Source organism: Filicampus tigris, chromosome 11 (genome assembly GCF_054856515.1).
Source record: "Filicampus tigris isolate MCC_2025a chromosome 11, RoL_Ftig_1.0, whole genome shotgun sequence".
In the NCBI taxonomy this organism is placed as follows: domain Eukaryota; kingdom Metazoa; phylum Chordata; class Actinopteri; order Syngnathiformes; family Syngnathidae; genus Filicampus; species Filicampus tigris.
This window is the reverse complement of record NC_141227.1, coordinates 18,445,823-18,460,626: the sequence shown is the minus strand read 5'-3', so window position 1 is coordinate 18,460,626 and position 14,804 is coordinate 18,445,823. Positions and strand designations below refer to the sequence as shown.

Here is a 14,804-nt window from a genome sequence, read left to right as displayed (position 1 = left end):
AGCACACACACAAAGTCTTCAAAACATATTTTAATTGGCACAATGCATACAAAATAAGTGAATTGAAACAAAATACATAGATATAAGTGTAAGAAAACAGACATGACTATCTCTAGACAAAGTCAGTGTCAGTTGCATCCTGCACCCTGTACTGCGTTCAGACACAAAATCTCCCCAAAAAACATTTAACTTTTACCTGCTACTGGAACTATTTTCAGTAGTGTCCTGAACAACATTCAAGTGATTCTCAAAGTCTATGTGTGATTGCACGTACACAGTTCTAACTTTAAACATGACTTACAGATCTACAGCCAGGTGCATATAAAAGTCACGTACATAGGACTACTTAACAAACTAGTGCTAATACAAAAGCATAACAACACGCAAACACACAAAACATATACCAAGAAAATGCATGATAAAGGACCAGCCCGGTCAAAATAATTATGCCACAAAGAGATTAAAGACAAAGAAATCCTGATTTTCCCCCCCACCCCTAAAAAGGATGTTTAAGTACACCTGCACACTCCAGAGTAAAAAGAAAAGTTCAGCACAGAGAAATAAACATTGTAAAATGAATGCCTCTGACAGTGTCAATCGACACTGTATCAATATTTTTTTTGGCACAACTCTTGTATTGGAGCTCAATGGATTGTGCAAGTGTAGCTCAAGCGGTATTCAGTTTTGAAAAGGAAAAGAAAAACAACGTGATATACATGTAACTACAAAGCAAGGCTTGTGTATTGTTCAAACAGGCATTACGTGTTGACAGGCATTAACTATCACTGATACTTTGTAATGTACAAGGTGTAATTCATTCGGATGTACATACAAATACAAAACTTGTTGCTTAAGTTAAAACCGTTAGAGAAGCTCAGTCCTCTCAATTCTTGAAGGCCGTTTGTGCATTTTCAGTTGTTTCAAGTTTCCGCACAGCCATTTGACAAGATTATTGATTCGGCCCACCTCGTAAAATGAGGCTATAAAATAAGACCACCACCTACAGCAGGGTTGTACCTTCAGCTTATGTGCAATGTGTGTTTAGCATCAACCTGAGAAACGCAGGCATGGGTTTGGGAGGAAAGGCCTGTATTTCCTCTGGCAACTGTTTTGGTGCTCGGAAAAACCTGGCAGCAGTTAACAGGCCAAACCTGTTTGTACTCGGAGCTTGCTGTGAGCGTCGCACGAGTGTTGGCGCGTTTCCCCCGACGTGCTCGTCTTTATGCTACAGAGGCCACTTTGTCGCAGTTGCTGGTGTACTGGACGTCTGGCCTGTCGCCGCCGGACGTGGCTTTCCGGTTCCAGCAAGGCAGCGTGAGCAGGGAGAGAAGCAGCGCTCCCAGCAACACGCAGCTCCCGCTGAAGTAGAACGCCAGGTCGTAAGACTGTGTCCAGTCAAAGAACCACCCTAAAAGGTGATGAAAGGCAGTCAGTGAAGATTCCTGGAACATTCGACCAAATAATTGGTCTTTGGGTAAGTTATATTGTATCACTTTATCTAAAAGCAGGCGCAGTTCTTCGGAGTGTTACTTTGTGCAAAGCGGGTCTAGTTCTGCCAACATTGTTGAAGTGAGGCGATTGCTTGGATAGTTCTGTAACTTTCAGTAAAGTGAATGTAGTTCCTGGGTAATTATGTCATCGGCAGTAAGCAGGTCTTCTACGTGAATTGGATCTGTTTTTAGGTTCGCCGGTGTCTGCGCAAGGCGGAACCCGTTCTTTGGCAGTTCGGTCATTTTGTGTGAAGTGGGTCTACTTTTCATAGTGAAAGGCCAGTTTTCGGTTAGTTCTGTCACAGCGCAAAGTAAACCCAATTCTTAGGTTGTTATTTGACGACAAGGATGTAAGCATTTATTTCTTGGGTAGATATTTCTTACACATTTACCCAAAACAGGCCCACTTATGTAGATTTGTCACGGCAAGCTGGGCCAAGGTCTGAGGTAGTTTTGGCACTGCTCAAGGTGGATTTGGGGACTTTGGTCACAAGCAGATTGGTTTCAGTTCTTTGGTAGTTCTGTCACTTTGCAGGAAGCGGGTCTAGTTATTTGGCAATTCTGTAAGGTAAAGCAAACCCACTTTTTGGGTGGTTCCGTCACATGCAAAGTGGACTGGTTCTTCGGTATGTGTGTCACTTTGCCCAAAGCAGGCCTCGTTCTTTGGTAGTTCCGCTACTTTCAGCAAGGCGGCGCCAAGTTCTTAGCTCGTTCTGTGACATGCAAAGCAAACCCGGTTTTTGGGTAGTTTTGAAACTTTGGACAAAGCGAACCGAGTTGGTGGACCAGTTCTTGGCAAAATTTTGTTAAATGCAGAAAGGACCGGGACTTTGTGCGAAGTGGCCCAGATATTTAGTGGTTGGAACACTTATCACAAAGCACCTCATTTCTCAGGTCGTCCTGTCACTGCGCAAAGCAGGTCATAATTCTTTGGCAGTTCTTAGGTAGTTGTCACTCTACTTAAGTGTTGCATCTTTTTAATGAAAACGCTACTTACCAACGACAGGCGGTCCCAGCATGATCCCAAATCCACCAAAGAACATGACGATTCCATGGGCTTGTGTGAGTCTGTCCAAGCCGACAATCTTAGTGGTAATGTACGAAGTGATGGACCAGTTTCCCGAGAAGAAGCCCAGGACAGCGGAGAGGATCTGCAGTCCCAAGTAGCTTTTAGTGACGGGGATGAGCAATAGCGCGACGCCTCCCGCAAACATGGTGAAGGCGTACATGTAGATGCTGTTGATCCACCTGATGTCCACCAGGATACCGAGCACCAGTTTGCCCACGCACGTTGTGATGGCTCCGATGGAGACCAGAGGAATGACGCTGACTTCTTCGATGAGTCCCTGGCTCTGTGCCACGTCCTCGATTAAGAGCACGGGAGGGAACGCTCCCAGGCTGAACAGGAAGACGCCAATGCAGAAGGCCACCATGGCTTGGTCCTGCAGTAACTCATACATGGAGGCCATGTACTTGGAGTAGGCTTGCCGCTTTTTCTTGATGACTTTCATGATGCCCAGCCGAGCCAGGAAGCCGCCGCTCTTCTTCTCCACCTGAATGCTGGCATCGATGCCGTCGACGGTAATGAGAAGCTCCTTCACCATCAGAGTTTTCTCCTGAGCGGACGGCGTAGAAGCGGGCGCCGTCTTCAGGTCGTCCAGCTGAGGTTTTTCGAAGAGCTGCTGCTCCGTGTTGCGTTCCAGGGCCGCCCTCTGTTTGAGGTAATACCCCGGCATGTTGAGGGGCCTCATGAAGCCGGCGCAGGCCATGAGGTTTAGCGCCAGCGCGCCGATGATCAGGAGGCAGCCGTCAAGGCCGTACAGTACGATGAGCTCGTTCTGAGCTGTGGCGTAAATGAAGGCTCCGACACTGGTGCCTGGACGAGAGACCCAAAATATAAGTTGACTTTTGTTGTTTTAAAAAAAATCAAATATCTTGCACTTGACCAATACTCCATAAATTAAAAAAAAAAAAAAAACTAATACTAAAACTAATAAAAATGAGTCTAAAACAAAGAATTTGCCACAAATAAAAACAAAGTTGCTCTAAAAACAAATTAAAACAAACTGAATTTTAAAAAAAAGTCAAAGGAAAATCAAAATATTATAAACCTGAAAGATACTGACCCGAGGTTGCTAATCACAACCCCACCCGTGCTGCCAAGATTCAAAAACATTTCCTTGGAAAGAAAGAGTGACATTTAACATAGCCCTCTATCATAAGTAAAAATGACGTATCGTTGCTGTCGGACCGAATCCTTTCATCTTTAAAACTATTATTTTTCAAAGGGAAAAGAAAAGTTATTTTATTGCTCAAGGGAGCAAGCTATTTTCAATACAGTACTGTCGACTGGTTAAGTCGTTTGTCAAGTCTGACCAATGATTTTGAGTTGGAAAAAAAATTCCTTATATGCCTATTTTTAACTAAAATGGACCAAAATTTTTTTGCATTTTCGTCAACTAAATTTACGAAAACTAGGCCCAAAAACATTTTTGGGGGGTTTTTGTCGACCAAAACTAGACTAAAACCTTTTTGAGTTTTCGTCGACTAAAACTAGACGTGAACTATCACTAATAGGAATGACTAAATGTGACGAAAACGAATAAGCATTTTCGTCCAAAAGACTAAGACTAAATCTAAAATGCCTGCCAAAAACAACACTGCAGCGATGGCACGCATTGTCTAAATTTGGATCCTTTGGCGTAACTAATTTGCATCTCCTGAAGCTCGCAATGTTGTGACCATCCACCTCTACCTAATTCCAATAGATTGAGCATATTGTATCACAATGAATAATGAATACTAAAAATAACAAATGTGATAGCACAGCAGCCTCCGTAACATCCTGCGTCTGCTGGGTGTGGACGTGGACTTTATACAGGAAGTGAGCAGAGCTCAGGTGGTGTCACCCATCGACCAATTATCGGCTATTTTGAAGCTGTGGGTGCGGCGCCTTTGGCAGCCGTCCACGTTTTGGTTGTTTGGCCTGGACAAAGTGACCGGATTTAGAGATAACTGATACGCGGACCATAATAAACAGTGTAGTGTAAAGGAAACTCATTGGGTAAATGTTTACTGTGGTCATAGAAGTGAAGCAATCCTTTTCTTCCACCCCCTGATTTGAAATTGAAATTGGCAAAGTAGCATTTTTGCAAACCTTTCAAAAATCAGCACTGCAGTTGGCAATGCCAGCCAAACCGGACTACTTGTTTCTGGCACATCCCCCCAAAAAAACAAACTTCCCCGAACACTCTGGCTGTGCTGCACTGCAGATGTTTACCTGGTAGGTTTTTCACGGTTGCCAAGCAGTGACGCATATATGAAAGCAGTAAGCATGGCAGTCTCAGAGCAGCAGGAGGAGCAGATAGCTGTACCTGTGGTGACGATGCCAAGGGCAAGGCCGCGCCTCTTATCAAAATACTGACAGGTGATTGTCAAGGTGGCTGCGTAGACCAGACCGCAACCCAGACCTACGTGAGAAGCAAACAGGAAGAGACACGAGAGGAATTTTTGTTAGTAAGAAAAATCCACAAGAATGTTCATTGCTAACTACACATTTGCAGTTTCTGGAGAAATTGCATGTGGAGGCTGAATAAAGTAGAATGATTTAGAATGGTGTGAAATTGTATTGAATGAAATTGATGGGTTTTTTTGGTTTTTTTTTTAAAGGTCTCATTGGGAATGAATGCAAAAGTTTGTTGTGGGGCGTGGAAATTTTGACCTGTTGAAAATCATTCCAAAGGTGAATTGAATGAGTTGAACATTGGAATTTAGAATGGGAATGATGTGAATCTGTTAAGTGGAATTTCCCCATTGAAAATGAATGGGGAATTTTTGGGGTTGAAAATGTATAACTTGAGGAAATCTATGAATTTTTGGAATGAGAAATTTACAACGGGCGCCGGGTGATCGACTGGTTAACACGTCCGCCTCACAGTTCAGAGGTCGTGAGTTCGATCCCGGCTCCGGCCTCCCTGTGTGGAGTTTGCATGTTCTGCCCGTGCCTGTGTGGGATTTCTGCGGGAACTCCGGTTTCCTCCCACATTCCAAAAACATGCATGGCAAGTTGATTGGACGCTCTAAATTGCCCTTAGGTGTGATTGTGAGTGCGGTTGTTTGTTTGTCTCTGTGTGCTCTGCGATTGGCTGGCAACCGATTCAGGGTGTCCCCCGCCTACTGCCCGAAGACAGCTGGGATAGGCTCCATCACGCCCGTGACCCATGTGAGGATAAGCAGTATAGATAATGGATGGAAAGATAGAGAAAATGAATGCCCCCCTTGATGAAAATGTTTGAAATATGTTGAAATTGGAATGATGTGAATTGGTTGAATTATTTGGGAGGAGATGCGTATCAAAAAGGTGGGTGGGTAAAAAAATTAGAGGCCTTCAACCTTCACACAATGTCAAATGGCTATAAGGGGCTACAGAGAAAACACTGCAGTTGAAAACTCATCCTTAAGTCACACAAAATTGAGGTTGAACCTTGCAAATGTTGGTTCTTTTTGTTTATTTGTATTATCATGATTTTCAACGAGAATTTTTTTTCTGAATCAGGTGCCAACGAGTTCACTGAGGTACCGCAAGGCTGTAAACGTACACAAGGGTACAGTACTACAGTATACGTCTACAGAACATACATACCCGGTATATGGTACGTATGTTATAGGATAATTTGCGATCATGTTTGGGTCATACAACATACGGCTTTGCTATGCGAAATCCAAACAAGGCACTGCGTCCAGGACCTCTTATACAACGGTGAGCTGTAAATACGCCGCACGTGCATGAGAAGGAATCTATAAATAAACGACTGTCTTGAAATATGCATGGCGTCCGCTCTCGGCCACTGCTTCCTCTGCTGACTGCAGCATTATGTATGCTACATTTCATGTGCGATAACAGGTGGCCAGGGGTAATAAAAGGTCACCCGGGGACCCAACAATAAAGCCGTTAATGTTATTTTTCACTCCAGTTCAGTGATGTTATGTCAAACAAATGCTTCCAGAGCACCTATCTTTTATCATGACGCCCATATTCATTAGCTGTAATCAGCTACTGCGTGACATAATCGGAGCAGTTTCCAGTGATTATCCAACTTGTTCATATTCCTGTGCGTTTGGAAAGGATAAGAAGCTTAGGCGACTCATATGACCGCCTTGACATCAAACGCATTCCCGGCCTCCCCCTTACCGACGACAATGCCGTAGGAGAAGATGAGGAACTGGACGTTGGGAGCGAAGGCACTGAGCATCAGACCGCCGGCCACCATGACGCCACTGAAGATGGTGACGGGGCGAGCGCCGAAGTTGTCCACGCACGCACTGCATACGGGACCTACAAAAAGAGACGGGGAGAAAATTTATGCTGTTTAATTTTGGAGCAAAAGCAACCACACACACTTTAAATATATACTGTATATATACACTGTATATATACATATATAAGGTATATCTAACTATATACATATATAGAACTGTATATCTCTATATATATCTATATATCTATATATAGCTATATCGGTATATATATATGTGTATATATATATATATGTGTGTATATATATATATATATATATATATATATATATATACACACACACACACATAGATTATAGATATACTAGCACAATAAAACAGTGCTCACAGTCATATAGTCTTTATCCTCTGCATGGAGCGACTACTATTAGTAGTAAAATAGACTATTAGTAGTAAAATAGAAAGTGCTATTTTTGCTCATTAAAATACATGACAACATTTCAGAACATCTGACCTTGATGAAATGTTTACTGTATATACCGTTTATCAAGAAAATATCAATCCAATGCTAATACGATACAGTTTGCCCACTTTGCATTATACGAATTAGAATCCCTGAAGAAAGATTGTGGGTTTTTTTTTTAATTTCATGTAACATGGTAGCTAACAAATTTAAAGAAAAATTATCATGGTATTTGTTTCGCATTCATTTTGCTTCCATGGTTAATCATTGGCTGCAACTTACTGGTTCTCCTTGTGTTAAATTTTGTTTCCAAAAATGGGTTTGCATCAGTGCTTCTCCTCCTAGAATTTCACCCACTGTTTTGCCTCACTCTTGTGTGGTTAGAAAGTTATCTTCTCACTTGTGCTTGTTTGCTTTTCCATCTCAAATCAATCACAGCAGCTCAGCTCAGCTCAGGGAGCCACTAAGTGCTCATCAAAGCGACGTCTCGTTTCCCCTTCCACCCTGTTGCAAACGCTGCAGAAAACACTTGTGGCTCACCGCCATCATTTTAATTCCCCCCTGCGTCCGTGCATGCTTTATCAGCGGCATCACAAGGGGATGGAAACAAGGTCAGGTGTAAAGGTAACGCTTTAGTGAGCTACTTTTTTTAGAAGCTTGGGGACATAATTGCGCATGTCAGCAGATGATGGTGCCAAAACTTAAAAGGCGATGCCAAAACATCGATTTGTTATTCTTTGAGGGAGCAGCCTCGCCTTTGTGATCTATGGTCAATTATAACTGGAATTTGGGTTTGTTACGGTTTTTTTTTCGAAAATACTTTCGTTTTAACTTAGGCTTTATTAGTTTTAGTATAAATATATCGTCGCTGCCCTATGAAAAATACTTCTCCAATTTTGGAAACTTTTTAAATTTTCACTTTAATGCGATGTCTGTAACGTGGAAACATGATTCGGGTAAAAAAATAAGAAAATGAAAAAAAAAATGGAGATAAGTGTTTTTCACATGACAGTGATGATATAATACAATATAATAATATAATATATATACAGTATTTGTTGAGTTCAAGATGGGAAAAAAAGTCACAAGTATTGTGCAATAAATTGAACTACAATTTCCAAACGACTGTTGGAAACAAAGGGCATTATCGCTATGATTAAATATAGTTTTACTGACTTTCACAATGTAGTTTTACTTAGTTATATTATAATCAATCAGTGCAAGGAAGTAGCTTTCAGTTTGGAAAAGGTTGCTGACTCCTGTCTTACAGTGACAAGCGAATGAAGTGCGCGCTGCTGCCATGAGTGAAAATTCTTTGATTGCCCTTAACAAGTGTTTTTTTTCACTTTCCGAGCCTTGTGATAGTGGTGTACTGAAGGGTATTTTAATTCATTTATTTTTTTTTTTTTTATGCTTGCATTGCAAAATAAGGCAACCAAAGTATAGGAAACAGCACTCACAAGCACAAAATTGTTGTATCACTCTATTTCTGCCAGTGTCAATGAAAATTGAGCATTATGGTCTTTGTACTGGATTGTTGCGTAAGATGTCCAAATGCGTTGTACTCACTAGCAATGAGGCCCACTCCGGCCACCAGCGAGCCCACCCAGGCCGTCAGGCCCTTGCCCTCCTGGAAGGCGTGCAGCCACTCGGGGTAGAGGACGCCCACCGACTGCGGGGAGCCGTAGGCCAGCAGCTGGGCCAGGAAGGAGGCCACCACGATGGCCCATCCCCAGCCGCCGTCCAGCGCCCTGGTAGTCATCTCGCCGATGTCGCTGCTGCCCGCCGGGTGAGGAAGATGTTCCTGTGTTTGGGTGTGGAGTGGGAAAATCAATTAGTCGTCATCTTGTGCAAAGCGCACATACTGAGGCTGCCACAATTTTTGTGCTTACAACCACACCTTAGAGGAGGAGAAAGTTGAGGAGAAAAAAAAAAAAAAGGCCTGCTGCATCTTTACCTTGACTCAGAACAATTACTCAATTACATTTACAAAATAGTTTCATTCATTAATTTCTCAAAATGTCCTCCTTCAAAATTCCATTCTTCAAAGTGTCCCAGAAAACCGCCACACACAAATTCCCATCTGTAGCAAATTACAAGCTTCCAAGATGAACTCTTTCAGTTAGTCGTGTCAAGCGAGGGTTAGCCTTCCAGAGTAGGGTTTCAAGGCAAGTATTAGGGCTTCATGACAGGACTAGGGTTTCAAGTTAGGATGGGCGAGTAAGACTAGGTATCGATATCGGGCCTATGCCGGACACATTTGAAGGTGTAACCATGGAGGCTGCCGATACCAGCCACAGATACTTGAGGCCAAAAAATGTAAATCAAGTAAGTCCTTCTCCGTAGTAGTTGGCGCTATACTGTGGCTGTTTGACACATCGGCAAATCATCATCTGCGTAAAAAAACAAAGGTCTTTGGTCACATTTTTCTTGTCATGATGGTATCGGTTTGAAAATAGTAGTATTGGACATCCCTAGTTTCAAGGCAGGGTTAGTGTTTCTAGTCTAAAAATAGGGCTGCGAGCCAGGGTTAGAGTTTGGGGTCCAAGGACAGGTTTTGTAGGTATTAAATTATGGTTTGTAGGTATTAAATTATGGTTTCAAACAACGGATAGGATTTCAAAATAATGTTTTTAGCCAGAGTTAACAGTTTCAATGTAGGGCTTTAAGGCCAGTGTTTGATCGAAGGGTTACAGTTTCAATCAAGCCAGGGTTGGTTTCAAAATAGGCTTGGTGGTTTTATTCAAGGGTTAAAGTTTTAAATTTAGGTTTCAAAGCCAGTGTAAGGAGCTTGAGGTCACAACATCCTTACATCCTTCTTTCCTTCTGTTATCTTCTTTCATTTCACGCATTCTTATGTCCTTGCTTCCTTCTTTCTGCTCTTCCTTCCTTCATTATAAGTTGCCTGCAAGAAGTGTCTCCCTTCTTTTCGTGCCCGTCTGTTTGTTTGTGATCAACAAACCACTGCAGCAACAGCAGCATTCCACCGTCAGGCACGCTTTGTTTACAACGCAATGACAACAGTGCAGGCGCTCTGTCATGTCACGGTTCGTCAAATCACAGGTAAAGAGAACGCAGTAGAGCACTCGCAGGGTGATAAAGAGATCTTTGAAACAGCTGTTTTTTGGGGGTTTTTTTTGTATGTTGTTGTTTGTTTTTTTTTAAGAATCCATGCGGCACTCACCTCAACAGCAGCCGGTGCTTGCGGTGGTGATGCGCGCTCCTGCGCGGCAACTTTCCATCTAAGGATGGAGCTTCCTGTATGGAAAACGACAAGCGCTTTTGTAGTGGCGAGAAAAAAAAAACCTCGGCGTTATTTTGGTGACGTCTAGTAAAGGAGGTGTCGACTAGACAGCGAGCATCAGCGCACTGCGCCTCCGCCTTCTTCTTCTTGTTTCCTGGCCGCTTTTGTGGCCGCGACGAGCAAACCGGTTCGAAGCTGTTCTCGCCGGCCAGCAGGAGCGCGGCTACCCGTAAAGCACACGGATGCTTTTCATGAACCGGAAAAAAAAAAAAAAAAAAAGTCAGACACGACACACCTTTTAATGATGATTAAATATGAATATTCACCTGATAAGTGCCCAAAAATGTTAGGCGGAAAAACAGCAAACAGCAACGATATTATTCTTACATTATGAAGTGCACTTGTACATGTGCAAGGTGGGAAGTTATAAGGGGGCTCCACAAGCCGACGAATATGTGGGTTCATATATAATATAAAAAAGGTTTGTGTTATTGTGGAGGGCAGAACCCTTCACACACTTATGTATACACAGCTATACACGGTAATTTGTGCATTCTCACTTAGGGGCGTACTCACTTTTGTTGCCAGTGGTTTAGATATTAATGGAAAGGCAAAGCAAGCCAAGGCAGCTTTAGAAGGTATCGCAAGGTGCTTCACATAATTAAAAGACCGACATTTAAAAGCGTTTACAAGAGTTAAAGACTTCTAAAAGCAAAGAAAAAAATAGTATATTTACTACCAGAACATACAGTACAAGAACAGGATTTTTGAGAATATGATTTTAAAAATGCTTTCAAAGACCTTAAACACATGTATGGGAAAACGGTACTTTAAATGACAGCAAAAAATTAAGGAGATGTTACATTTTACACGGGAAGCTGTGCACTACACTGACCACTTTACAGTGCAGTAAAAATATAGACATTCACGCTTAGGGGTGTACTCACTTTTGTTGCCAGCAATTTTGACATTAATCGCTGTGTTGAGGTAAGACAGTAAATTTACAGAGATATATATGCGGTGTACACCGACAACGTTAAATTACAGCAAACATTTGGATGCTCTCACTTAGGGGTGTACTCACTTTTGTTGCCAGCAGTTAAGATTTTAATGGCTGTGTGATGAGGTATTTTTTTTTGAACTGATCATTTTTGCTTCGTGATTTCTTGCTTTAATTTAATGGGCGGTGCGTGTAATTGTGTTTAAACTGTAACCCCGATGATGGTCACAGGCTTGGATGAGCTGCCAGTTTCCTTGTAAAGGCCAACTTTCATATAGGCCGTAATGAACAGAAAAAAAACAAAAAAACATCTTATCGTCTTTATGATCTCTATCAAAGAAATGAGCCTATTGATGACTTGAGATGAGATCCCATCTTGATACTGGAGGTGACTTGTTTGGGATGACGATGTTTATTGTTATATCATCCAGATCTTTATATACTGTAATATTTTGCCTTCCTTTCTATTGGACATACAGGTATTTCCAACCGTGCTGCTGTTATGAATAAAGTCATAAGAGCAAAACCTTTGATGTTTTGTTGATGATTGATGGGTGCTTCTAGTGTTTTAAGTGTCTCCTTAGGTTCCTGGACCGACGGTCCCCTCCACACCACCATGCACATGCTCTCTATCTGGTTGGAACTGGTCTAAGGCAACACGTCACTTTAATGCCAGTGTGAGCACTGCGCAAATGCCTCTTGCTCCCGTCACTTTTCCTGGCAGGAGGGGATTACAGGGCCTAATTCTTTTCTGGAAAATAGAGCAAAGCGCGTGGAAGCGGCAAAGGTCCTGAGGAATTTTATCTACACCACACACACTACCACCACCCCCAGTGGGGCTTTGTTGGCTTTCTTTCATCAGGTTGAGTTCCTATGCGACGCCCCCCACGATTTGTGACCTCGTGGAGGTTGTGGCAAAGAGTCAAGTCACACGGCAGCACTTGTTAATTCTTTTAAACCACACCACAACTTGGACCATGAAACTTTTTCGCTTGAAACATTTGCACACTTTAAGCGCATTTTACACACCCTACTTTTTCCTGCTGAAATTAGCCCGTTTTGAGGCGGCAGACATATCTCGTTGGGGGCGCCCCTGTTAAGAGAATATTGTAATTTTCACTCATGGAGGCAGCACTTCATACACTTTGTTCACTGAGAATAAAGCGGTTGTATGTCCGCTTTGCTCAAAAGTAGAGTTCACTAATCTACGTCGTGGATTATTTTGGTATATAAACCCTGTTTTTCACCGTGGAATAAAAAAATTAAAAAAAATAAATAAAAACTTGATAAGCATTATAAATGCATCAGAATTTAAAAAAAAATGTTTCAACCCTAATCATTTTGGGAAAAACACATCAATTCATATATTTTAAGTATTTAGGTATAACGTTTAGGGAGTATTCTACAAATTTAAGAGTATTGAGATAATCACACCTGATTCAAATGATAAGCTCATCAGCATGCTCGATAGAAGTCTGAAACGATCATTTGATCATGTTTGTTGTAGTAGGGAGGGATCCAGAACTGGCAGGATATAGTTCTCGAGGAACCGGAGTTTCCTAGCCGTGCTATAGGGAGTATTTCAGTACAGCCAGGAGTTTTTAGGTCATATTGTACATGAACACTTTGGGCCTACTAGCAATTGCATTTTAGTTGGTTATTATGTGGTACTTGGGGAGACAAATATTTTTTAGGACATGGTACTTAATGTGAAAAGCTTATTATAGAACCCAACATTTGCTATTTTGCGTTAGCATTAAGCTAGCAGACTATGGTTGTTTTAAAATACCTAACGTGTAACTGTTTTATGTCAAGTTTGACAATAAACATGTAGGAGTGGCAATAAACATCTTAAAGCCACCATTTTGGAAGATTTGTTCACACTTTGCCAAAGTGCTGCTTACTGTGACCTTAGCTGAGTTCATGTCCTATTGAATGAAAAGCAGCTTTGTGTTACAGTTGACAAAGCAAATAGCTGTTAGTCTGACGTCTCGAAACACTTCGACTTCAACCAAAATATGTATATATATATTTTTTTTAAGCAAGTGTGACATAAGATAGCAGAAATGAAATCACTTGTTCCGCTTGAATCTGCTGCAAGTTCACGGTGTGGGTCAACTAAAATCTAGTGTACGTACGTCAGCGATCTCCTGCAGGTGTTACATGAGCTTCACCATCTCCTCTCTCGCCAGTGACACAGGAGCCGCTGCAGCCTGCTGTTCTCTCCCATAGGGGGCGCCGGAACAGAGAGACCCCAACTGTTATGGTCACTGGAAGAGCACAGAGATCACACGCTCGAGTAGAAAAACACCGAAAGATAAGACAGTGAGACTCGTGTGTCTTACTAAAGGCAAACAGTCACCATGAGGAGGTTTTGTAGCAGCCAATGGAGCATTGGAGGGCTCGGATGAGCGTATCCCGCCCCGCAAAAGGTTACTGCACTGCAGAGGATTGATCATGAGAACAAAATTGTCTTTAGGGGAGTCGAACCAAAAGGTTCTTGGAAATGAAAGCGGGATGCTGTGGGCCAATATTTCTGAATTTAAAGTAACCTGGAGAGCAAGACACTGAACATGATTGTAAACCTTGATCAAAGTAGAACTACATTTCCGAACTTAATTTGAACACTTGTTCCATGAAACTGTATGACTCTATGGAACTTGTTTATCCTCTCATTTTCATGCTTCTCTTGCCATGCACTGGTTCTAGCAAATGTAGATGTTATTTGTCCAATCAGATTTCAGCCTTTGTGTTGCCAAATTAATCCAATCTGCCCATTCAAAACAGTTAACTTCCAATTTATTGGCAGTTTCTTTAATCAATTAGATTTCAAAATTCATCCTCACAGGGGCAGAGCGCTGGCCCTCGATCAGCATTTTTCCGTTTTCTGAACAAAACTTGGTAAAGCCATCTTATGACTATGGATATGACTTTCTAAAACCGGTTTTGGTTATTTTTTCATGTTACTAGATTAATATGAACTGCTCCAAATGAATTACGTGTACACGCGGCACAGATGCATGCTGCTTTCTTGCATTTTTGTATTGTATTGATGCTTCTATAACAGTGATGTGACATTTGTGATATTAGGTGGTTAGAGACTGGAGATATGCATTATTGGATTTCTTCAAAAAGGCAACAAAGTTCAAATGAGATTCCACCACTTTTGAGGCTAAAAAAAAAAAAAAAAAAATATCAAAACTGAATGTTGGGATACACACCAACCAACTGAATGTTTCCTGAGGTGACAAGTGGCGCCATTATTCTGAAGTGAAAGTCACACAAAATAAGCTTGTCCAGTAGTGAGGATGATCTTATAAAGGCAGGAGCGGCCTCAACCTTCACTGCGGA

The 14,804-nt window shown here is 41.9% G+C and overlaps 1 protein-coding gene across 3 annotated transcripts; it reads right to left on the bottom strand.

Annotated features, from left to right (window-relative positions):
* Positions 1 to 12: 12 nt before the first annotated feature.
* On the bottom strand, positions 13 to 13,641 carry LOC147140018 (monocarboxylate transporter 9-like). 3 transcript variants are annotated; one of them, XM_086045982.1, is made up of 7 exons: positions 13,592 to 13,641; positions 10,394 to 10,467; positions 8,779 to 9,013; positions 6,682 to 6,825; positions 4,865 to 4,960; positions 2,488 to 3,366; positions 13 to 1,408 (listed from the first exon to the last, which is right to left on the bottom strand). In XM_086045982.1, exons 3-7 carry the CDS (start codon positions 8,969 to 8,971, stop codon positions 1,221 to 1,223), a joined length of 1,500 nt encoding a protein of 499 aa, XP_085902108.1. In that variant the 5' UTR covers positions 8,972 to 9,013; positions 10,394 to 10,467; positions 13,592 to 13,641; the 3' UTR covers positions 13 to 1,220. The 3 variants fall into 3 exon arrangements, with proteins under 3 accessions (XP_085902108.1, XP_085902107.1, XP_085902110.1); XM_086045981.1 differs by lacking the exon at positions 13,592 to 13,641 and adding an exon at positions 11,538 to 11,885 and having other exon boundaries at positions 10,394 to 10,698; XM_086045984.1 differs by lacking the exons at positions 10,394 to 10,467; positions 13,592 to 13,641 and adding an exon at positions 10,022 to 10,315.
* Between the last annotated feature and the right edge of the window lie 1,163 nt (positions 13,642 to 14,804).